Raw genomic sequence first — 26,977 nt, forward strand, 5'->3', positions numbered from 1 at the left:
TAAATGTTTTTGAATTACCTCCCTTACACTGCTTTTAAATTGTTTTAATTGTCCATTGACCAGAAAAACCTAGTTTTCCCCCTTTCTTGCCCCTAAATCAATCAAAGTGTTGGATAGCACCTCTGGAAAGTTTGCAACTGTATATGTGTATTATTTCAAATAGGTCATGTAGGTTATAGACGTGTATTATTTCAAATATGTATTTAATCACAGTTTTGATTTTTCAAACTAAACCATTGTCTCGCCAGCAATTTCCAAAATTCACTTTTTATGCCCCATTTATGGGCATTATATTTTCTGATCTGTGCGTCCGTTCGTCCGTTCGTCCGTCCGTCCGTCCATTGGTCTGTCTGTCCCATTCAGGTTAAAGTTTTTGGTCTAGGTAGTTTTTGATGAAGTTGAAGTCCAATCAATTTGAAACGTAGTACACACTACAAAACACCTGTGATATCTTGGGTCCGTGACTGAATTAAAGTATATAACTATGTGTATGCCTTATTTTAGTATTGGGATTGTCATCTGATAAAGTCATGCCGATTATAAGATGCACACTTTTCTCTGCTTTCAAAATCTTTCTGTTTGAATCCGTCGACTTGGAACTTATCAATTATTGGTAATATCAATTATTTGGAAAACAAAAGGTCCTGGAATGGAGTATTTTTTAATCAACAGCATTGTGCTATATTGGATATATATAAAATTGAATTCTTTGATTTGTCGTTTTAACCCCATGACTGCTGACAAATTGGACCTCGTTATTTTAGTATTACAGATGTTTCCTATGATATAATCTTTCTAATTTAAATGCCAAATTAGAGTTTTACTCCATTTTCACGGTCAACTGATAATAGAAAATGATTTCAGATGGGGCGTGCGTGTACTATGGACACATTCTTGTTTTATATATCTATACTTCTAAATCTAAAGACCGTTTTTATGTTCACCTGATAATGTTTAACCGAAGAAAGCTATGAGTCAAACTTATATATAAGGGTATATATACTTGATAGGGTATACTGAAATTTTCACCCCTTTTCATCTAGAATGGTAAAAGTGAGCTAACAATTTTAAGCTTAACTTGTGTTTTGTGGTTATAAGCATTGCGTATAAGTTTCATAAAATTTGGTTCAGGCAAACTAAAGTAAGAGAACAGAAATCAATTTTTGGATCATATGGATGTACGTACAAGTAAGGGACGTACATACTTACAGAAAAAACAAGGATAAAACTCAATATGGTTGGGGAATAACAATAGAAGTATGACCTCAGGAATAAAAAGCTTATATACACTAGATTCATACAATGTTGATCTGAGGTGCTTATAACCCTGCAACACATTTTAGTTGCTGCTGTGTAATTACCATTGAGGCAATGACATTTGATATTTTTGTTTTAAGCCATTTATTTGATATACTAGTAATCATTGCATCTGTGTTAGGACGACACATTGTTGATTATAGGTCAATCTTAAAGAATCATACTGTCCCAGGAATAAAGTGTGAGGATAAAAAGTTCTGGATCCGCCACTGCATTGTTAAGCACTAAGAAAGTCATTTTGCTAGTACATGGACAAACGTTATTAAATCATTTTAATAATTTCTAAAGCACTTGTCTTTAGCTTGATCTCGATCTTGATACACTGAACTATAATATTCTCAGAAGTAGATGATGACTCGGTTGCTTTTAAATTATACGGATGCAATGATACTAATTGTCATTAAAACGTTTTTCTGTTGTCAGTTTGATACACTTGAGCATGCTGAACGAGTGAAGGGTCTTATATCCACATTTGAATGTGAAACAGTTAGTATTTAAATAACGGAATTAAAAGTTTTCAAATGATTTTTTGCATCAAAACTTTCAGATCGATGTCAGTTTGACAAAAACAATGCACTTTTCTATTAAAGCCGGTATTAACCTTTCTTGGCGTGAGACATAAGCCAGTTAATTATTGATTATTTTATATTCTATCAGCTGTGAATTGTTCAAATAAATCAAACCATTATCACTTGTCAATTATCCGAGAACTTGCAGTCAAATATCAACTTGTTCTCGCCAGAGACATATATACACAAGTGATAATGGTGTGTATATATGTCTCTGTTCTCGCATACAGGACTCTTTTGATACACTGGGGATTTTACTTATTCAATAATAAACAGTTGTAAATATCGTACAGAGTAAAAAATAGTGCGGGAAAATGTTCATTCATAAAATATTCATGAATGAAAAGCTGTCTCGCGTAGATTTCTTTTGATTTTCTCTTCAGCCAATGACCGATATGCAAAGTAGTGTTTGTGATATTTATTTTTAAAATGAAGTTAAATTCATCTGAATTGTCGGTGAAAATTCATTCCTTTTTTATTCAGCTGTAATCTTTTCAAAAGACTTAGAGTAGCAACTCAAAATATCCAAGATTCACAATTTGAACACTAGTACTACATTATCTTGGAGCAGAACATTGCGATAGTATGTCTCACCTGTAGTTGAGGCCGACGCCTATGGAAAGTAGCTATAGCAAGCTATAGCAAACTTTCCAAAAACATTTTGAACCATAACTTCCCAAAGTCATAACTAACCATCCCTTCATGGTATTGAAACTTGTGCAATAATTTCCGAGATTCAAACACTTAAACACGAGTTATTGTTTAAAAACTGCAAAAATGCTCATTTTGGGCCCCCTTTTTGGCCCCTAGTTACTTAACTATTGGGACCATAACCCCCAAAATCAATCCCAACCTTTCTTTAATGGTATTCAACCTTCTGGTAAAAATTTATAGAGATCCATTCACTAAAACTTAATTTATTGTCCAGAAACTAAATGCGGTCTTCAGACGACGACATGATAGCATTATAGGATGCACATTTTTTTTTGCAGTTGTATAAAAACCTCCAATATTAAAGGTTCTCATTTTGGCAATATATCTCTGAATTATAATTCTGAATTAAGCAACTTTCAGCCTTTCCAGATTACATTTCACACCCTGTAGTTATTCATACTGAGGGTCCTCAAATAACAAGTACTAATTAAAAAAGTATATATATATATAGATTATAACATGGCATTTTTCATATCATGATTAAAATATCATATATACATACACACATATACAATATTAATTAAATGCTGTATCAATCGACTTTTTCATGAAGAAAATAAATCTTTTTCTTTTCAAAGATGCAAGAGCATAAAAAATCTTTATCTAATTTGGTAATATCCAAAATTTAAGGAAATTCAAATGATAAACAATAAAAAGAGGATGTCTAGGATAAGTATACCAGACTTTTATTTTTATTTTTTTATCTAAAACCGAAAAGCACACAGAATTTTATTATCTGTGAAAGAGAAAGATTTAAAGAGATTTCTATACTTGTAGTACACTTCTGTTAGGAATACAAATTGATTACAAACCGTTTCAGCTATCATAGCAGTCTCACTAGCTCGTTGTGCAGCGTCTTCAGCTTGTTTTACTTTAATGTCATTTTCAATGTATTTTTTTCGTAAAGCTTCCAGTCTTATCTTCAACAGTTCTATTGCTTTCAGTGACATGTCTGATTTTTCACTCGCAGCAGATGTCTCTGATTCAATCTAATAAATGAAAGAGAATTATTTTTACTCATACAAATCTTTCATTTATCTTTCAATCTAATAAATGAAAGAGAATTATCTTTACTCATACAAATCGGCATTTCTATAATATAAATAATATCACTAAATTTCTTTCTACTTGAACTAGACAAACTAGTGCATTCCTGGCAAAAACATTTACTGAAAAATTTGGTTACATAGTTGTTTTAAACGTTCTGCAGAATTATGTGTTATGCCTGCCATTGCTGCTGGCAGTGTAAAAGTGTAATGTTGACTGTAACAAGAGCCTGAATCGCTCACTTTAATTTTTTTTCAACTTAAGTTTGGTTGGAATTGTTTCAGTAGTTTCAAAGGAGAAGATTTTTTAAAGTTTGAAAATATGATAAACAAATTATGTAAAATTGTCTTTAAAGGACAATATCTCCTTAAGGGGTCAAATGACAGTTTTGGTTATATAAACTTATTTGTAGATTTTACTTTGCTGAAAATTTTTGTTGTTAACAGTTTATCTTTATCATCAATAATATTAAAGATGATAACCAAAAACTGCAAAATTTCCTTAAAATTACCAATTTAGTGGCAGGAACCCAACAATGGGTTATTAAATTCATCTGAAAATTTCAGGGCTGATAGAACATTACCTTATGAACACTTTTACCTCATGTAAGATTTGCTCTAACTGTTTTGGGTTTTGAAAGATAAGCCAAAAACTGCATTTTATCCCTATGTTCTATTTTTAGCCATGGCAGCCATGTTTTTTGACGAAACAGAAAATAAAACACAAAGCAAAAACTGCATTTTACCCCTATGTTCTATTTTTAGCCATGGCAGCCATGTTTTTTGACGAAACAGAAAATAAAACACAACATTTATTCCAGATACCCTAAGGATCATTCAGCTTAAGTTTGGTTTGAATTGGTTCAGTAGTTTCAGGAGAAGATGTTTGAAATAGTTTACACCAGACGGATGATGACGATGATGGACGACGCCGGACGCCAAGTGATGGCTAAAGCTCACCATTTAGTGAGCTAAAAAGGACTCCATTTATCAGTAAAATACAGAATTTTGTTTTTAAAATGAAGTTTTTTTTCAGATCAAACTGTCCAAACCGAACACCCACAGGACTTTAAGTTTTGTTCGGTTTTCACAGGTGTTCGGATTGTAGAGGTAAACGGAAGTCGACACCAAAATAATTTTGGCAATTACTGACAAGGTATAATAGGTGACACAACAGACGAAAATTTATTTTCGTGTCGATTTTGATGTAAATGTAAAAATATAAGTAGATGAAGATAGACGTATTGATACATTTTTGTTTGTAAATCAGTCGTCACTCCGTCAGGCAATCACGCTGTTGTTGTGAAACTATAAATCGTTCAATGATGTCCAACTTGGAGCGATTTTTCTTTTTATAATTATTTTCTCAATCGTTCATTCACTGATCAATTCAGATTCCCAGTCACTGTCAAATGACGATTCTGTAGTTGAATCGAGAACGGCATTGTACACATGAGTTCTCGGACTAAACTGGCCACCCGCTGATTGCTACTTCGCCACACAATTAGAGTGAAACAATGGCAGGGGTCCAGTTTACTCACAGACTTTATCGTTGCTAAATAGCTAACGGAAGTCTTCAGGAGCATCCGAATCAAATATATAGGGCCTCTAAAGGAAATACGGCAATCGAAAGCGATTGACCTTGTTGTGTTGCACAACTTCTTAATCCAGTGAAAGGCTTTAAAACTAGTATTCAATAAAAACAGTTTAGCTACAGAATGGCAGTTACGATTTTGTGACCATAATTATTTGAGTAAAGTGCATTTAATTGATCTAAGGGAAAGTTCCTATCTTGTCATTTTCAGCGATGGAGCAGCTGACCTGTTTAACGTTTCTTTACAACAAAATCACTTTATACATGGACACAAACATGCTAATTAATTTGTAATAACAACTCACCAGTTAATTTAACCTCAAATACCCTCGGGGATACTCTGTCATCCTGTTTTTGGTTAATTAAATCATGCAAATAATTAAAAATACTTTTTTGTTTTGATTGCTATCGATCGATTTTGACAGGTAATTTTTAAATACATATTTACTAACGAGCCTTCAAAAAGCTTTCGGAATTCGGTGTTGACAGGGTTTGTTTTTTTCAAGTTAGGTTAACGTTAATTGATAAGGAAATTTTGTGGGACTTTGAAAATTGTTTGGTTTAAACTGAAATTTGGTTTTATCAGGGTTCCGTTTACCCAGGTTTCACTGTACACAGATATTGCAGTAAATTATGCAATTCTTGTCTGTTCTCAACAATTAAAACAAATAAAATGAGGTCGACCATAATCTATGTGAACAACTTTGTAAAGTGACTGCATTTCTATTATCCAGAGAAGAAGTATTTCCTTAGGAACCTGTTTTCTCTATTTACCTGTGTGAGGTCTGCTTCAGCATTGGTTATGTCTGTGTCAGCCTTATTAATAGCAATTGTAGCTAACTCCTGGGCAGATGTAGCTCCCTTCAAGTTGTCCAGAACATCCTGGGCTTTTCCTAGGATAGTATTAGCATCACCCCTACAATAATCAAGTTTTTTTCAAATACAAACAAGCAATAATTTGTTAAGAAAGTACCAAAAGATTATCTCTTTCTTTATTATATAAAAATAAGGAGATGTGGTATGATTGCCAATAAGACCATAGTTCAAATGAAGTGGATGTACCAAGTTTATTGATGGCCTCTACAGGAAACTAACTTATTTTCGCTGATCACTAATTTCGCTTTTAACCCCTTCTAGTCCACCTTGCTGCTATTCAATTTCGTTATTTTCTAATTTACTTAATGTAATATAAGAAGCAAAGATCCTAGTTTTACATATTCTTGACAATTTATATTTGCATTATTTTTCTACTTGCAAAAATAAATAGCTTGTGAATATAAGTTGGTTTACAGTATTTTTTTTTTAAAACAAATATGGCATTAAATTTGGTATAAAATAAAGACAAGAGTTTTTTACCAAATATTTCCTATTAGAACATAATCAACTCATTCAGAAAGATAGAATTTCTTTTTAACAATTAACAAACTAAATATCAACCTGGTGTCTTTGATAATTCTAATTACAATTGAATTAAGTCAATGGTGGTTGACACAACCCTTAACAGTAATGGTATTAATCAAGTTTTTACTTTGCATTTTCCGCCCTCTCCTTCAGCTTCTGTGCTTTATCTAAATCATCTTTTGTAGCATTGAGAATGGAATCAATATTCTGTAAACCCCAAATGGTTTCATTTATTTTCTGTGCCAACTCGATGATTTGGTCTGGAGTCAGTGATATATTCATACCAAGTACCTCTTCAGTTATCTACAAACAAATTTTTACTGTTAATGACTTAGCAACAATATTGAAAGTGTATATTACAGCCAATTGCATTGAGTGTGTAAGCAAAGGTAATATCTGGTTAGCTTGCTTGCCATCTGAACTGTGAAGTCATTATTAGGTCAGGTAACAACAATGTTCACTAGCTGTAATATCAAGACTTTGTGATGATCTGTGCCTATTTAACAAGACCTCCCTTGATGTCACCATAATTTTTTTCAGGGTCTAAGTAGATATGATAGGATGTTTGTATATATAAATATATAATTTATGTTTCTATTAAGTAATATGAAAGAATTGCAGCCCTTTTACATTTACAGTCTTGTGAAGACAACAATATTCCCTACCACTTTCATGATCAACATATATACTTATTGTATTTCGCTTTTATCTCGATTAGACCATATTTTTAAGTTCTATCAAGCTTTTTCAACGGTTTACTTAAAGTGATTGAAAAGAATAACTGTAATGCTCATGGTGTAAATTAACCCTGTCTAAGAAAGGTTCAAAACATAGCCATGAAACATGTGAAGTACAAATGCATCTTGCCAATCTAGAATTAATGTCAACTCCTTTTTGGTACAATAACATTAACGGTACCAATTTTCCTGCACCAGATGCGCATTTCGACAATACATGTCTCTTCAGTGATGCTCGTGGCTAAAATATTTGAGAATACAATCTGTAAACCTTTAGGATGTAAGTAACTTGTTATTTAAGTCAGTAAATTTAATGAGATTTCAACAACAAAGAATTAAACTATCATCATTCTGACAATCAAATTCTTAATAGTAACAAATAAAAGTAATAGTGTAACAAGAATGTGTCCTAAGTACACGGATGCCCCACTCGTACTATCAATTTCCATGTCCAATGGACCGTAAAATTGGATAAAAAATCTTAATTTGCAATAAATTTAGAAAGATCATACCATATGGAACATGTGTACTAAGTTTCAAGTTGTTTGGTCTTCAACTTCATCAAAAACTACCTTGACCAAAAACCTTTAACCCGAAACTCTCACTTTCATTTTCTATGTTCAGTAGACCATGAAATTGGGGTCAAAAGTCTAATTTGGCATTAAAATTAGAAAGATCATATCATAAGCAACAAGTGTACTAAGTTTCAAGTTGATTGGACTTCAGCTTCATCAAAAACTACCTTGACCAAAAACTTTAACCTGAAACTCGCAATTTCATTTCTATGTTCAGTGGACTGTGAAATTGGGGTCAAAAGTCTAATTTGGCTTTAAAATTAGAAAGATCATATCATAAGCAACAAGTGTACTAAGTTTCAAGTTGATTGGACATCAGCTTCATCAAAAACTACCTTGACCAAAAACTTTAACCTGAAACTCGCACTTTCATTTCTATGTTCAGTGGACCGTGAAATTGGGGTCAAAAGTCTAATTTAGCTTTAAAATTAGAAAGATCATATCATAAGCAACCAGTGCACTAAGTTTCAAGTTGATTGGACTTCAGCTTCATCAAAAACTACCTTGACCAAAAACTTTAACCTGAAGCGGGACGGACGAACGAACGGACGAACGAATGGACGAACGGAGGCACAGACCAGAAAACATAATGCCCCTCTACTATCGTAGGTGGGGCATAAAAAAATGGTAAAATTTTGAGAAAATGAAATAAGAAGTTCTCTGGAATAATTTTCTACTCGGGGGAAGCCATATATGAGATGGCTGTCTACCAAAAGTTGAAATAGATGAATGCTTTAAATGCAAGAATATCTGTTTCATTTTGTACCATTTAATATTTAGCTTATCAAATAAGTTTAAATTCGTTCCCACAGAGTCTGAAATAAATCTGAAAAAAAAACATAAAATAAAACTATGATAATTACCTCTTTAACATCATCTGGTGTTGCTCTACCTAATCCCAAGAAGTCTTGTACGTCAGAAAGTACATTCTGCAACATGAGTTTAGCTTTTTCAGTTTGATTTTTAGCTTTCATTGCTTCATTGTAAGCCATCTGTGCTTGATCTTTAGCTTCTTCTGCTTCTTGTTGTGCTTGCTGTATCTGAAATATGAATACACTATGTAAATATGAAACAATTTAATAGAACTATGTTGCTTGAGTAAACACATTAATAAGATAATGTGTGCATGTTATCTTATGCAAATAATTAAACAGGGGGGTATACTTAAATCATTCTTTAAGAAACATCAGATTGTGATACTGTCATTCTGTTACATAATAAATAAGTCATAATGAACAAATTCCAGCATTCTTTCCAATACAGATCTGCTGTTATTAGGATTGTCTCTCTTTGCCATTCACCTGTTTAGACTGACAGGAAAATTCAAAAATGCAAGATATTGGTCGAGTTTTAAAAATGAATAAGATAGAGGTTCCAAGGAGCCAAATGTAAGAAGTATTTAATATGAAATTCAAGAGAGAAAGCCATGGCAATAATGATGGCAAATGACACTTGTGAGTCTTTGAGCCTCAAAGACCAATACAGCAGAACTTGAGTCTATACCAAGGCCAATACAGTAATGGCCAGTTTATTACACTATATGACATCTATGCGATATAATTATATAAGAGAGAAAATATGTTCAAGGAGAATTTTATGTTGTTTAAGTTGTAAAATGTGACAAAAGAAAAGAATTTTTATGTCCTCTGCATAGGACATATTTCAGGAAAATAACTAAAACAAAACTTTCGGGGTCCTCCAAACTTTGCAGGCTTGAAAGCGCTTAAAGAACAATTGTTCATATAACTAATACTTCAAAGGTGAATAACTTTCTTTTTTATTGGATCTGATTTTGGAAATTGTCCTAGACATTTATTCAAGAAATAACTATTTGACTTTTTGGTTGATGACACCTAAGTATACAGATTATTTATTGGTTGATGTTAGCTTCAGTTCCAATAATTATAATCAGTATGACTAACACTTCAGTTGTTTTCAAAGCTGTGCTAAATTTTCCTTCCATGAAAATATTGCTAACCGTATAAGTTTTCATATATAATAGGGCCAATGAGGATCAAGACAAAATCATTGATCTTATTTCTTTATACCTCTGTAAGCATTGTATTGGCATCTACTTCTTTAATGTCTAATAACAGTTTAGCTTGGTTGGCCCGATCTATGGCATTGTCAGCTTTGGTAAGAGCCCCTCCATCACAACTGATTCCTCCACACTTGCCACATCCGCCCCCTCCACAGACACTATCACAAGGGTCCCCTCTTCCATCACAAACCTGAAATGTACAAGTCAAACTTTATTTAGAAGTAGTCAGAAAGACACAGATGCTTTGCTTTCAAGGTATATACATTACAAGAGGCTGTCACAACGACAGCAAACCGGATTTATTAACATTTATTTGTGTCCTGGCAATATCACAAGAACCATTACTGATGAATGGTGAAAGTGAAAATCGTCAATATCAAATTTGACCTCCATTTTGTCATCAGTATCAACATATTAAAATTTGAAAAGCTTAGATTGAATGGTTCATGAGTAAATGCAACAACGTGAACAGAAACGCCATTTTACAATCTTTCAAGAACCATAACTCCTGAACGGTAAAAGTCAAAATCGTCATTATTGAACTTGACCTCTATTTTGTCATCAGTAACAACATATTAAAATTTCAAAAGCTTTGGTTGAATGGTTCATGAGAAAATGCACGGACACGACGGGAAACACCATTTTTCAATCTTTCAAGAACCATAACTCCTGAACGGTAAAAGTCAAAATCGTCATTATTGAACTTGACCTCCATTTTGTCATCAGTAACAGCATATTAAAATTTCAGAAGCTTTAATAGAACAGTTCATGCATAAATGCACGGACACGACTGGAAACTCCATTTTTCAATCTTTCAAGAACCATAACTCCTGAACGGTAAAAGTCAAAATCGTCATTATTAAACTTGACCTCCATTCTGTCATCAGTAACAATATATTAAAATTTGGGAAGCTTTGGAAGAACAGTTCATGCGTAAATGCACGGACACGACTGGAAACTCCATTTTTCAATCTTTCAAGAACCATAACTCCTGAACGGTAAAAGTCAAAATCGCCATTATTGAACTTGACCTTCATTTAGTTGTCAGTAATAACATATTAAAATTTTAAAAGCTTTGGTTGAACGGTTCATGAGTTAATGCACGGACAACATTTGATTGCCGCCCGCCCGCCCGGCCGCCTGCCGTACATCCCCAAATCAATAACCGACATTTTTGTCACAAAAATCCGGTTAAAAATGTTAGCACCTGGACAACAATGTGAAATTTTCCATAGTTTACAAATTAAAAAAAAATATATATCAATAATCAACGAAATATAAAATAAAACAAGAATGTGTCCCCAGTACACGGATGCCCCACTCGCACTATCATTTTCTATGTTCAGTAGACCATGAAATTGGGGTCAAAACTCTTTATTTGGCATTAAAATTAGAAAGATCATATCATAAGGAACATGTGAACTAAGTTTCAAGTTGATTGGACTTCAACTTCATCAAAAACTACCTTGACCAAAAACTTTAACCTGAAGCGGGACAAACGGACGTACGTACGGACGTACAGACCAGAAAACATAATAAAAATCAAAGGTTTCATTATTATCAAATATTTATTATGCTAAAATATCCCTGATGCTCATACATAAAGGTCTTAAACGTTGATCTAAATTTGAAACATTGAGAAACAGGCCTTTTTTTTAAAACTGAAACAGCATTGTTTTATTCTACACTTTCAACATTTAATTCTGAAAATTAATGATTTCTAATTTGTCCCCCAAAATTGTACATTTTCCTTTGCTATGTTTCAAACAATGTTGCTCTGTAAAATAAACTTTACCATTTCATTTAGATCAGCTATTCTACCACCAAGACTTGAAACTTTGTCATCTATTTCATTCAATTCAGCTTCATTTTCCTGTATTTTCTGATTAAATGCATTACGTTTTTCTTCCAGCATTTTTTCCACTTCAGCTCTTGTTTTCATCGACTCATTTAACATTCCCTGGGTTCCATCAACTTTAGACTGTGCCATTCTAGACTTTTGCTGTGCCTCTTTTGTTATGTTGAAGGCACCTAATGTAAAAATAAGAAGTTGAATTAATAATGGAAACTAATATCAGACAGAGAAGGGTATAACTTGAAATCAAAATGTGAGAAGTTGATGGACGACAGACACTGAGTAATAGCAATAGCTCACACAGCCTTTTTTGAGTTGCAAAACTGAAAATTTCCAAGTTCCCCATTATTCTTTACAGTATGTTTATTTCTGTTGCTTAATAGATTTTTAAAAGATTTCTTATGGAGGTGTGTTTATTAATTGATCACTGATCTATTGAAAATTACCTTCTACATCTCTGGCCTGAATGTCTGTTGCATTTCTTCTCAAATCATCAGCCTTTTTCTTTAATTCCTCCACTCTTTGTTTAAGTGATAAAATATCATTATTTCCTTTTCTTATATCATCCATTCTTGCATTGAACTGACTTTCCGTATTATTCAATCTTCTAAACTCATCTGATAAAAGCTGCCTATGTAAATAAGATAAAAGAACAAAAACTTATTAAAAGAAAGCATACAAGTTTATGATTATATTTTTGACTGATTGAACATTGTGATTTAGCTTTTCTCTCAAAACTGTGAATTCATTTCATATTCAGACACACTATCTTTGCCTTTGTACACCAAGGGTAATATGGTTCTCCCAGCACCTATTGAGAGTATCGTGTCTGTTTGGCTATGTATAAATATGTTGTCATATCAGGATGGAATGATGGCTGTTTAATGTCCACTGACAAATTGAATGCATATTCAGGATTAGAACATGATAATGTATTATAACTATAAACCTTGATTGTACAACATGCAGATCTGTTTTTTTCTCATGTGGTATTTCATGTAGACTCTACCCTAACACATTATTTTGACTCTGAGCTGATAAGTTTTGTGCTTACTACTAAATACCACCAGTTAGCAGAGAAACAGCAAATACTGATTCTCAAAGCATGCAACTATTAATTATCTTGCTATTGAATCATTCTTTTTGATACTATACATATTTGCATTCATATTTTAAGTACTAAAATTCGAATATCAAATGTGTTAAATTTTCAACTAAAGTACTTTGTGAAGTTAATAATAAAGGGTGAAAAAGTTCTATTTTGTATATGTATATAATGCCAAACTTTCTGAAATAAAAGCTTACCGGAGAGATTTGAGCATACTATCTAAATCTCTGATATCTTCTGAAGAAATGTTGGCATTTCTAACAATCTGTCTTATTTCATCCAAATTTTCCTCCATTTGCTGAAATTCTTTATTAAAGGCACTTTCTACACCTGTTGCTTTAATGTCTACTGCTCGTTTGATCAAGTCTGTTGTTTGGGCTGAAAAATGTTTGACACATGTACATGATTCTTAACTATTCAAGATTTGAGTTTTCCATAGATACCATGTTTCACTCTCTTTTTAACTTTTCAGTAACTTAATTTTGAGCATCTTTTTCAGGTACTTGAAATTCAGAAATTATTGCATGCATTTATTATTGCGATTTTGTCCTTTTAGACTAAAATGCCATTTTAATTTTTGCGATATTGAGAAAACCATAAAATCGATTTGTATCTGTTAAGAGTAGTTACAGATCATGTAGCAGATTAATACACAACTGAAAAGTCCATGTTTTTCTTTGAACACAGCAAACAATTGATGAATCAAAATATATGATAGATTTGAGGTAGTTAATAACACTTCAAAGAACAAAAATCTAACTTGTGCAAGAAGTGTTGCTGGTGTAATGCAAGGTAAATCCATCTGACAGTAAAAACTGGTACAAGTGTAATCTCTTTCAGCAAGTATGAAAATTGATGGTATTTTTTTTCTTTTCTGGTTACAGTATTTTTATTTTAGATAAACCATCCAAACTAATAGTTGGCAAAGAATTCCGAGGGACATAACTATGAAGATATGTATAAATATTTCATACTTGAGAATATTTCATTTGATAATCATACTTTAAGATGATATAAGAACAAGAATGTGTCCATAGTACACGAATGCCCCACTCGCACTATCATTTTGTATGTTCAGTGGACCATGAAATTGGGATCAAAACTATAATTTGGCATTAAAATTAGAAAGATCATATCATGGGGAACAAGTGTACTAAGTTTCAAGTTGATTGGACTTCAACTTCTTCAAAAACTACCTTGACCAAAAACTTTAACCTGAAGCGGACGGACGAACGGAGGCACAGACCAGAAAACATAATGCCCCTCTACTATCGTAGGTGGGGCATAAAAAGGTTATCACTTAGCTCTCTTAAGTGTATGCACAACTATTTAACCATTCTAGAAAGTTACCTGACAAGTCTCCGATCACTCTGTCCCAGTTGTTGAAACAATCTCCACAAGGCTTACAGTTGGGGAGTACTCCTGTGGTGCCTCTGTCACAGCGATCACATTTGTAACCACTGATTCCTGTCAGACATACACATTGACCTGACCTCCTGTCACACTGAGTCTGAGCAGACCCTTGGTAGTTACAGTCACATGCTAAAAAGTAAAAAACATGGGCATTGAAATATTTAATTGAGAAAGAATCTACATAAAAAAAATTCCTCAGTGTTCTCCTCAGGCCGTTTTAGGGTCGCGGTACCACAACGCTATATTTTCTTCCTTTGACGCTATAAAAATTTACGCGACGCTAAAATTATTTTCAGGATGTTAGTTTTCACGTTTCTATATGGCAAAGCAATGTCCTAAATTTTAAACTTTCATCTAATTACCGCTTATGATCATAAAAAAATATATCACCTTTTATTGAAATCCCTTCAAGTCGGACAATAAAGGCAATTTAGAGTTATTAAATAGGTGTTAATTGCCCTTTGTGTGATAACTGTTTAGATACGAATACCCCAAGCTGTTACTTGTGACATGATTATACCACGTGGTCTGCAATCGCAAATTTGACAAGGAGAAAATTTCAGAAAATCATAAAAAAAAAATTGAAATATATGTTTGCAAAATGAAAATTTAAAGAAACAAACAATTTTTCTCTTTTAGAAAAAGGTTGAGTTGTATCTTTTTAAGTCTTCAAAATATTAGTATTACTTTCTTTCTCTTCCTATTACTTTTTGTAAATCGAGAGTGAAAATTTTGATTTTTTAGCTAAATAAGTTTTGTACTTTCTTTAGAAAGTGATCATAATTGGCTTAAGTTCATGTTTCATCCATTTAATGCATTAAAAACTCCATATTCATTCCCAATCTCTTGACAACCATTGTATATTTTCGTATTTTTCATTGCTTTCGGCGGCCATTGAATATTTTAGTGTAAACTACAGATCGGAACCAGACCAGATACGGCATAAATTCGCATTTTACGCTAATAACTACATATGCACAAATGGCACAGTAGACAGAAAACAATGATACCTAAAGAGAAAACTAAGCATTAACAGACTATTTGTTAGATACCTTTGTTAAAACTATATATCATTTTGATAAAAAGAAACAACTGGGACTAATTCATTGAGTACCATGAACCAATATATTTCATAGACCATGATAAAGAACAAGTTTTTTAATTTAAATTTTATTGCTATATATGATACTTTCTCTTCTTTTTTTTTTTTTTTTTTTTTTATAAGAACCAGTGTTTCTTCCTACATATTTAGTGCAATTGTATCTATACAGGTTGCACTATAATAAACCATTCAATCATTTAGCTGGGTAGGTAGGGTAACTGGAACCACACATATATTTTTATTTGGCCCAAAAGGAAAAAAATAATTCTGGAACTATAAATGAATATAGAAAACATAAACTGAAAATACTGTTATCATGATTATAGTTTACTTTTATTCTCAGTTATGAATTCAACTATATAGACACAAAGAATAGAGTGGAATAGAATATTTTAATCACCAAATTAGGGCCTATATAGCATACAAACAATATAATACATGTTGTAATAAACAATAACGTATATGACACGTAATAACGTATATAAAGGAAATAGAGCATTGCCAAGACGCAACAGATTACATTGAAAAAAAAATACAATTTATTTTTTTACGCCAAATGTGATGCTATCCAAAATTTCTGGAATAATATCATATATAGTTATATAAAGGGACATAACTGAAAAACATTAAAAGTGACCCTACCCAAATTTGTACTTGATCTGAGATTTGTGGCAATTAGCATTGTGTATAAGTTTCATTAAATTTGGTTGACACAAACTAAAGTTAGAGAACAGAAATGAAAAATTCAGGGGCATAACTCTAAAAGGTTAAAATTGACGCCCCCAAAATTCATATTTGATCTGTATTTTGTGGTAATAAGTATTGTTTATAAGTTTCATAGCATTTGGTTGAGGCAAACTAAAGTAAGAGAACGGAATACAACCAGATGCTCCGCAGGGCACACCTTTATATGACTGCAGCGGTCGAAACCTGAACAGTTGGGGAAAGTATGGACATAACATTCAAGCTTGATACAACTCTGAATTTGGATTGTGATTAAATAGTTGACACAGCAAAGGTTTCTGACACAGAATGATGTGGTCTAATGAACTTAAAAAAATGTCTTTTTTTCCTTTTGAGCAATCACTATGCTGTTGAATATAAATCCCCCCAAAAATATTTGAGGAAAAATTCTTTTTAATTTCTGAAATCTGAAATGAGAAAAATTTTACCCCCTCCCAATTTTTTTTTCACCTCCCCCGTTTTCTTATTCCAAAAAAAATCTCAATTCAAATTTCTAATTGAGTTGGCAACAATAACTTCTCATTTAAATACATCATAAAATATAAAAATATAAAATGACATACAGTCATGGTTAAAATTAATATTAATTAACAGTAACTTTTAACAATAAATTAACTACTACACAATTCAATTTTTGTTAAAATCAAATTTAGTTTAATTTTGGACCCTTTGGACTTTAATGTAGACCATTTGAAAACAGGACCAACAAGAGGCTGTCACAACGACAGCAAACCGGATTTATTTACATTTATTTGTGTCCTGGCAATATCACAAGAACCATTACTGATGAATGGTGAAAGTGAAAATCATCAATATCAAATTTGACCTCCATTTTGTCATCAGTATCAACATTTTGATATAATAATATTTGAAAAGCTTAGATTGAATGGTTCATGAGTAAATGCAACAACGTGAATGGAAACGCCATTTTACAATCTTTCAAGAACCATAACACCTGAACAGTAAAAGTCAAAATCGTCATTATGGAACTTGACCTCTATTTAGTCATCAGTAACAACATATTAAAATTTCAAAAGCTTTGGTTGAATGGTTCATGAGAAAATGCACGGACACGACGGGAAACACCATTTTTCAATCTTTCAAGAACCATAACTCCTGAACGGTAAAAGTCAAAATCGTCATTATTGAACTTGACCTCCATTTTGTCATCAGTAACAGCATATTAAAATTTCGGAAGCTTTGGTAGAACAGTTCATGCATAAATGCACGGACACGACTGGAAACTCCATTTTTCATTCTTTCAAGAACCATAACTCCTGAACGGTAAAAGTCAAAATCGTCATTATTGAACTTGACCTCCATTCTGTCATCAGTAACAACATATTAAAATTTGGGAAGCTTTGGTAGAACAGTTCATGAGTAAATGCACGGACACGACTGAAAACTCCATTTTTCAATCTTTCAAGAACCATAACTCCTGAACGGTAAAAGTCAAAATCGCCATTATTTAACTTGACCTCCATATAGTTGTCAGTAATAACATATTAAAATTTTAAAAGCTTTGGTTGAACGGTTCATGAGTTAATGCACGGACAACATTTGATTGCCGCATTTCAAGAACCATAACTCCTGAACGGTAAAAGTCAAAATCGCCATTATTGAACTTGACCTTCGTATAGTTGTCAGTAATAACATATTAAAATTTTAAAAGCTTTGGTTGAACGGTTCATGAGTTAATGCACGGACATTTGATTGCCGCCCGCCCGCCCGACCGCCCGGCCGCCCGACCGCCCGGCCGCCCGACCGCCCGGCCGCCCGCCGTACATCCCCAAATCAATAACCGACATTTTTGTCACAAAAATCCGGTTAAAAATTAAGAATCTACATACACAGTTAGATTTGGCATATCAAAGAACCCCAATTATTCAATTTTTGATGAAATCAAACAAAGTTTAATTTTGGACCCCGATTTGGACCAACTTGAAAACTGGGCCAATAATTAAAAATCTAAGTACATTTTTAGATTCAACATATTAAAGAACCCCAAGGATTCAATTTTTGTTAAAATCAAACTAAGTTTAATTTTGGACCCTTTGGACCTTAATGTACACCAATTTGAAAACGGGACCAAAAATTAAGAATCTACATACACAGTTAGATTTAGCATATCAAAGAACCCCAATTATTCAATTTTTGATGAAATCAAACAAAGTTCAATTTTGGACCCTTTGGGCCCCTTATTCCTAAACTGTTGGGACCAAAACTCCCAAATCAAACCCAACCTTCCTTTTATGGTCATAAACCTTGTGTTTAAATTTCATAGATTTCTATTTACTTATACTTAAGTAATGGTGCGAAAACCAAGAATAATACTTATTTGGGCCCCTTTTTGGCCCCTAATTCCTAAACTGTTTGGACCTCAACTCCCAAAATCAATCCCAACCTTCCTTTTGTGGTCATAAACCTTGTGTTTAAATTTCACTGATTTCTATTTACTTATACTAAAGTTAATGTGCGAAAACCAAGAATAATGCTTATTTGGGCCCTTTTTTGGCCCCTAATTCCTAAACTGTTGGAACCAAAACTCCCAAAATCAATCCCAACCTTCCTTTTGTGGTCATAAACCTTGTGTCAAAATTTCATAGATTTCTATTAACTTAAACTAAAGTTATAGTGCGAAAACCAAGAAAATGCTTATTTGGGCCCTTTTTGGCCCCTTATTCCTAAAATGTTGGGACCAAAACTCCCAAAATCAATCCCAACCTTCCTTTTGTGGTCATAACCTTGTGTCAAAATTTCATAGATTTCTATTCACTTTTACTAAAGTTAGAGTGCGAAAACTAAAAGTATTCGGACGATGACGACACCAACGTGATAGCAATATACGACGAAAAATTAAAATTTTTGCGGTCGTATAAAAACTTTAACCACAGAGTGAATATTTGTGGACGCCGCCGACGACGACGCCAACGGAATGTAGGATTGCTTAGTCTCGCTTTTTCGACTAAAGTCGAAGGCTCGACAAAAACCCTTGTTTTCCCCCTAATTGCTTATTGATTTGAGCCATAACCCCCTATAACCATCTCTTTGCCTTCCCTTCGTTATATGGAACCTTGTGGTACGATGTCAGAGAGATCCATACTCTTAAACAGAAGTTATTGTCTCGAAACTAGAAAAAAAGCTTGATTTTGGCCTTTTTTTGGTCCCTATATACTGATTGAATTGAGGAATTACCCCAAAACTCAATCCCAACCTTCCTTTTGTGATATGGAACCTTGTGTTGCAATATAAGTGAGATCCATAAATTTACACACAAGTTATTGTCTAGAAACAACAAAAATGCTTGTTTTGGGCCCCTTTTTTGATCCTTAATTCCCAAACTGTTGGCACCATAACCCTCAAAATTAATCAAAACCTTCTTCTTGTGATATTAAACATTGTGGTATAATTTCAGAGCAATTCAACAACTTATATACAAGTTATTATCATGAAATTAGAAAAATGCTTGTTTTGCCCCCTTTTGGGCCCCTAATTCCTAAACGGTTTGGACCATCATCCCAAAAAACAATCCCAACCTTCCTATGCGGTATTGAACCTTCTGATTGAATTTCATAGAGATCCATCGCCTTAAACTCAAGTTATTGTACGGAACCAAATGTGTCTTCGGAAGACGCAGACGACATCATACCATTGTACGACAACAAAAATTTTTTTGGCAGCCGTATAAACATTCAGCAATTTTTTTGTTTGTTAAGGGGCATCACACTAGAACAGTAAAAGTTACACCCCCAAAATTCAAACTTGATATGTGTTATGTTGTAATAAGCATTGTGTATAAGTTTCCTAACATTTGGTTGTGGCAAAATTGAAAGTAGAGAACAGAAACCAACTTTGGGACGTACAGACTAGGGTAAAACTTAATGCCTCCTCCACTATGGTGGGGGCCTAAAAACATAATAAACTGGAGTTATTAATAGGAATAATGAAAATATCAGCTTACGATAACACTGTGCAGTAGGATCTCCCCAGTAATTATCTTCACAAGAGGCACAATCTCTTCCTCCTCTTCCCTGTACACAATCACATTGACCATCAAACTACAAAGAAAAATAAGCAATTAATCAATCAGCTTTTCAAGTTTAATAGATGTTTGAGTCGGACATTGGTACACTTTATTTTTATGAAAAATGATTAAAACATTTAACCAATATATACTGCAGACTCACAAAAGACTCTCTATTGAATAAAAGCTTTGAGAAATCATTTTGATCATAATTTACCTGATTGCATTCTATTCTAGTAGATCCAGACATATCACAGCCACATGAAGAGCAGCCCATTTGACTTGTTATATTCCAGAAACCAGCAGCACATGAATCACATTGTTGTCCAATGACATTTGGAAGACAGGGACATTGTCCTGTTACTCTATCACAGTCTCCACCAGTTGGGTCTGTTCCATAGGGATCACAAATACATTCTGAAAATCAAATTACAAATACTGACAAAGAAAAACATCTATCTTGAAGGACAAAAACTTGATATGATGGGCCCGGCAATATCCTTATTTACAGATGCCAAAAGAAGAAATGATAAATAATTCTTAAAAGAGATTCAATGTGAAAAGCATGGCAATTATGCAAATAGGAGGAAAAGGGTCACAAAGTATAACCTAACAATATGAATATTGGTACTAATATATCAATAACCTTTAATTTCTAGTAGCTGAGAATAATGTGACAGAAATGTGTTATCAACTCACATTTTATTATTTTATGGTATTAAATGAGTATATATAATTTTAGTTTCTTGTGTATAATTTGGAGTTTAGTATGACGTCCATTATCACTGTACTAGTATACATATTTTTTAAGGGGCCAGCTGAAGGACGCCTATGGGTGTGGGAGTTTCTCGCTACATTGAAGACCCATTGGTGGCCTTCAGCTGTTGTCTGCTCTATGGTCGGGTTGTTGTCACTTTGACACATTCCCCATTTCCTTTCTCAATTTTATATATAAATTTATGGGCTTAAATGCTATTTTAAATCCTCAAATGTCTGTTTGGAGTAAAGAAGATATCATTGGTGTCTAAAAAAAATTAATGTTACAAGGGTAAAATCATCAAAAAGTAAACCATACCAAATCATTTCAAACTTATTCTCAACATAATGATATATACTTACGTTTACAATTCTGGCTTGTTGCATCACCATAGAAACCAGGACTACACTGTTCACAGTTGAATCCTTCAGTATTAAACAAGCACTTGAGACATTCCCCTGACGAGGTATCACAACTTCCACCAATGTTTGGATCTATATTATTATTACAGATACATGGTTCACATGTACCATTCACATCCTTTGGATTTCCAAAGTAGTTGTCTGTACATGTATCACAGTTTGGTCCTAAAAATAACAGGACATTAATGTAGTCATTTAATCTATCATCACTACAGTATGGCCTTAACATGTAATGAGTGAGGATTTTTATCAGTTACATGTCAAAGGCCAGGTCTTCTCTGTTAATACCCCAGTTTTGTCTTCAAATAAACTGTGAGTACTCTCAGATGTGTATTTGGTGGTTTTTGTTGTTGTTGTGATGTACAAGTACCCGACCATGTCCACTCTGTGTATTTGTTACAAGGTTTTTTCTATTTGTATCCATCTGAAGAGTTGAGCCCTTTTCAACAATCTATCATGTTCAACCCGCCACATTCTGTATGTATGTGCCTGTCACAAGTCAGGAGCCTGTAATTCAGTGGTTGCTGTGCTGTGTTACATATTTGTTTTTCGTTCATTTTTTTGGACATAAATTAGACAATTAGTGTTCTCGTTTGAATTGTTTTACATTTGTCATTTTGGGCCTTTATTATAGCCCACTATGCAGTATGGGCTTTGCTCATTGTTGAAGGTGGTACGGTGACCTATAGTAGTTAATTTCTGTATCATTTGGTCTCTTGTAAAGAGTTATTTCATTGGCAATCACACCAAATATTCTTTTTTATATCAACAGCCATGAAATTGTAAGAAAATATACAAATTGTTCTCAGACTTAGCAGTGAACAAATTTTGAATCCCCTTATCTTTTTTAAAAATCTTTGAGAACTGTATAACTGTTTACTAGAATGGCTATATTTGTTTCATCAAGGAGAAATTGCAGGAAAATGTTAAAACTGTGAATGCTTTGATTTGTAAGACGATTGCCATGTAGTAATCTGATACAAAGCATAATTCTTTGATTTTCTTTCATGATTATTAGGTTCAAATAATTTCAAACTGTTTGGAAGTGAGATAAATTTATTATACCTTTGAAACCTGGATAACAGTTACAGACTACTGACTGCTGTCTTGGATCTTCAAAGCAGGAATCAGCATGCTGTACATCACTAGTTGGTCCTCCAGGACACAAACAAGGTCTGCAGGGTATGCGATAGTTTATACGGGGATCACCATAATATCCATCCAAACACCTATATAAAGTATTTAACATTTAGATATATATCTTATATACATGTTGCAACCCCTAAAAAAATCTTATTGTCTGAATTTTTCAAATTATTGTTTGTCTAAATAAAAACTGCATAGAATCAAACTGATCAAATCAAGCTGCATTTTTACCTACTAAAGGAATGACTATTTTTCCTAACTCAAGCTTTCTTTCAAAGCAAAACTGATAAGCCTAACTATTGTAAGTGTGACCTAAAAATTAATGAAATAATATTAAAGTACTATTTATACCATACATTGATTAAATACTTGGTTACACCCCATGCAATATAAGTAATATGTTAGATACCAAGTGCACACCATAATGCAATCCATGTCCACAGCATAATTTGTTTAATAATGTACATAGATTTAAATAATTAAGACTTTTGCAGTGACTACACACCGTAGATACTATGTTATTAGAATATGGTTGACAATGGTTAATTTGATTGCAGACCACTGATGATTACCTATTTTCCTAAGAATGTACAGGCATACTGTTTCAATGTAAATACTGGACTTCAGTCAAACTTTTTTTGTTGTTAACCTGTTTAAGTGGTTTTCAATTAATATGAGCAAAACTTGATTAAATTTAGTTTGTCAAAATATTTTAAAATTGATTATTTTGGTTTTTTACAGTTATAATAGAATGTACAAACACGCAGATGTAAATTTCCATGATGCATCTAAAATGTTAACAGAATCAATAATTCATTCTGGTAACCTTTATTAAGAATTATTCTCAAGTACAGTGGAGTCCCCGGTGTAAGCGCGGCCCGTGATATTGCGCATTAGCTGATTTTGTCATATCAACACAGTAACATAAACAAAATTGTTCTTGTTAGTGTTTTAGCCTTCCGAAAGGGATGAAAAAGAATAAAATTGATAAGTTCAAGAGTTAATTAATAATTGCAATCACGTGATTTACCGTATTTGACCAATTTCCATAAAAAAAATACATCATCAGATAAAATTTGTTTTACTTAAGTCAAACTTATATCAGATTGAAATAATTTTTGCTCTGCATCCTTGGCAGTGTATTTGGTTCAAACTCAGCTATATTTCGTAGTATAAAATTTTTCTTTTATTTAAAATAAGCTACTTATGGAAGGCATGCACGAATTCACTGGACATTAAGAGGAACTCTCAGAACAGGGGTTTCCCTTATTTTGGACACACATTACATAAATCTAAAGGATGAAACCATACAAACAGAAGATTTTATGAAATAAAAGTATGTTATGAATGTGTTCACAAAAAATGATCCAATTATTGGTGTTATCAGTTGAATGAAGTGAAGTCACAAGTCTTAGGTGCACGGATAATCCGTACTGCACCGTATGTGCATGACTTGTGAAAAAAAAAAACAAAAGAGAAACATCAGATTTTACAAGAGGCTGTCAGAGAGGGCAAACCTGATTTTCCTGCAGAGGTCAAACCCTGAACAATTGAGCAAGTATGGACACAATATTTAAGCTTTACAAATTTATAAAAACCTTGTTAAAATTGTTAACCACATGTTGACATAATTAAATCTTAGTTAATGAAATGCAAGTGTAGACAGCATTCTTATTCAGATTTTGAAATGTTTTGACGACAAACTATGAACAAGAGTGCACACACTGAAATGTCTCGCCTTCTATACTAATCATTGATATTATGTTGATAGTCCTAAGTAAAAAGCTAAGCTTTAAAACAACTGTACCATAAACTTAACATTAACCAAGATAACTAAACAAAGACCAATGAACCTTGAAAATGAGGTCAAGGTCAGATGAACCATGCCAGGCAGACATGTACAGCTAACAATGCTTCTATACAACATATATAGTTGACCTATTACTTATAGTTTGGAAAAATAGACCAAAACACAAAAACTTAACACTGTGCAATGAACCGTGAAAATGAGGTCACGGTCAAATAAAACCTGCGCGACTGACATAAAGATCATTAAATATTTCCATACACCAAATATAGTTGACCTATGGCATAGAGTATTAGATAAAAAGACCAAAACTCAAAAACTTAACTTTGACCACTGAACCATGAAAATGAGGTCAAGGTCACATGACATCTGCCCGCTAGACATGTACACCTTACAATCATTCCATACAACAAATATAGTAGACCTATTGCATATAGTATGAGAACAACAGACCAAAACACAAAAATTGAACTATAACCACTGAACCATGAAAATGAGGTCAAGGTCAGATGACACCTGCCAGTTAGACATGTACACCTTACAGTCCTTCCATACACCGAATATACTAGCCCTATTGCTTATAGTATCTGAGATATGGACTTGACCACCAAAACTTAACCTTGTTCACTGATCCATGAAATGAGGTCGAGGTCAAGTGAAAACTGTCTGACAGACATGAGGACCTTGCAAGGTACGCACATATCAAATATAGTTATCCTATTACTTATAATAAGAGAGAATTCAACATTACAAAAAATTTGAACTTTTTTTTCAAGTGGTCACTGAACCATGAAAATGAGGTCAAGGACATTGGACATGTGACTGACGGAAACTTCGTAACATGAGGCATCTATATACAAAGTATGAAGCATCCAGGTCTTCCATCTTCTAAAATATAAAGCTTTTAAGAAGTTAGCCGCCGCCGCCGCCGTAGCCGCCGCCGCCGCCGGATCACTATCCCTATGTCGAGCTTTCTGCAACAAAAGTTGCAGGCTCGACAAAAATTATAGTTGCCATAATCGATGAAGGAAACTTTTCCCAAAATATCAATTTTATTTTATTTACCAGAATTGGGAATTTATATCCACATACAATTTTTTGGGGACGCTGGCCATTTTAGGGCTGAGCTACCCTAAACTATATAGTAGAATCATCCCTGAACTCTTCTGTAAATTTTAAAAGGCAATAAAGTTGAACTATTTTATCAATAAGAGTCTTACTTATCACACTGGTCACCAGCAGTGAAGTCATTACAATTATCACATCGGCCAGTTAAATCATCACAAGTATCTGCATTCCCATTACATTGGCATGGTCTACAGCGAGGGAATCCCCAATATCCAGCCTGACACTGGTCACATATCTTGTTTCCAACATAGCTGATACAATTACACTGTCCAGTCCTTGCATCACAGAATTTATCAACAGCACCATATTCATGACAGTTGCAAGCTGTAATAAGAAAAATATTTCAGAAAAGTTTAAGTGATGAAAATAATTCCAACTTATGTTTAACAAATTGTTTTTGAACAATTTTAATCAAAGGATACACTTAAATGTTTCCCCTGCTTCACTGATTATGATTCCATGGAGAAAGTGTTTAAGATCAAGGTCTTACAACAGGTATTACAAAGAATAACCTTTATCAATGCTCCATCAAAATAAAGTCAAGGTCAGTAGACCCATGTCAGAATGAATTATACTCCTTACTATCATTCTTCACACCAAACATAAATGACCTTTTACTTACAGCATCTGGTAAAGGGGATAAATTGTTGTTTAACATCCAGAAATAAATGTAACATGAACATGTACATCAAGTGGAGAACATGCTAATGTGATATCAATATGGACCTTGCTTTGTACTAGACCAACAAGCTGAGTCTGCTTTTTAACTTGCTAGTTCATGAGGTACCACTTTGCAAGAAGATAAGCCACCCTTATCACCCCCAGACATTATAATGGTTGTTTCCTAAAAAGTGAAACAAATTGCACTTCTACTTCCTTTTAAAGTTGAAGGTCTGTAGCAGAGGAATTGTAGTTTTGTAGTTGCTTATACTTACGTTTGCATCCATCTGGTCCAAAATCATATGTACCAGGAGCACACTTGTTACATCTGCGACCAACAACATTAGGTTTACATCTACACTGACCACCAGCATATTCACATTCACTACTTAAAGATCCCATTGGATCACATTGACACTCTATAATCAAAATAAACAATATTTATACAGACTAGAATCAATTTTTCATGTTATACATTTAATTATCACAATTGCATTGATTGAAAGTAGGATTTCATATACATTTGTAATAATTTTTTTTTTTTTATCATTATTTTTCCTTTGTTGAAATACAATCTTCATTTATTACACATTTGAAAAATGGTCACTATTTAACTTTTTTCTGTGACTACTATTACTATTATACTACCGGTTCTCCTCATCTTTTATAAACCATAAAATTTGAAGTCCCTGTGAAAATAATACCTATATATAAGGAGATATTTCTCACTTAATATTTGATAAAAATATTGTTTTATTGTAAGGGTTCCATGAAATCATTTTCAAACTTCAATGTTGTAAGGTGTATGAGTATGATT

At 33.2% G+C, this 26,977-nt stretch overlaps 1 protein-coding gene across 1 annotated transcript in view; it reads right to left on the reverse strand.

Annotated features, from left to right (window-relative positions):
• The window catches only part of LOC143079161 (laminin subunit beta-2-like), an 82,253-nt gene that overhangs the window by 6,345 nt on the left and 48,931 nt on the right, over nt 1-26,977 (reverse strand). Inside the window, exons 15-29 of the mRNA XM_076254388.1 lie at nt 26,436-26,579; nt 25,593-25,824; nt 22,485-22,648; nt 21,360-21,584; nt 20,458-20,657; nt 20,178-20,274; nt 14,308-14,499; nt 13,155-13,335; nt 12,296-12,480; nt 11,790-12,025; nt 10,002-10,184; nt 8,817-8,993; nt 6,769-6,944; nt 6,015-6,156; nt 3,413-3,589 (exon numbers count right to left, since the gene is read on the reverse strand). Coding sequence (XP_076110503.1) covers nt 3,413-3,589; nt 6,015-6,156; nt 6,769-6,944; nt 8,817-8,993; nt 10,002-10,184; nt 11,790-12,025; nt 12,296-12,480; nt 13,155-13,335; nt 14,308-14,499; nt 20,178-20,274; nt 20,458-20,657; nt 21,360-21,584; nt 22,485-22,648; nt 25,593-25,824; nt 26,436-26,579 — 2,711 coding nt within the window. The remainder of the gene's footprint in view (nt 1-3,412; nt 3,590-6,014; nt 6,157-6,768; nt 6,945-8,816; nt 8,994-10,001; nt 10,185-11,789; nt 12,026-12,295; nt 12,481-13,154; nt 13,336-14,307; nt 14,500-20,177; nt 20,275-20,457; nt 20,658-21,359; nt 21,585-22,484; nt 22,649-25,592; nt 25,825-26,435; nt 26,580-26,977) is intronic.

The sequence above is a fragment of the Mytilus galloprovincialis genome, chromosome 1, assembly GCF_965363235.1.
Source record: "Mytilus galloprovincialis chromosome 1, xbMytGall1.hap1.1, whole genome shotgun sequence".
NCBI classification, from domain to species: domain Eukaryota; kingdom Metazoa; phylum Mollusca; class Bivalvia; order Mytilida; family Mytilidae; genus Mytilus; species Mytilus galloprovincialis.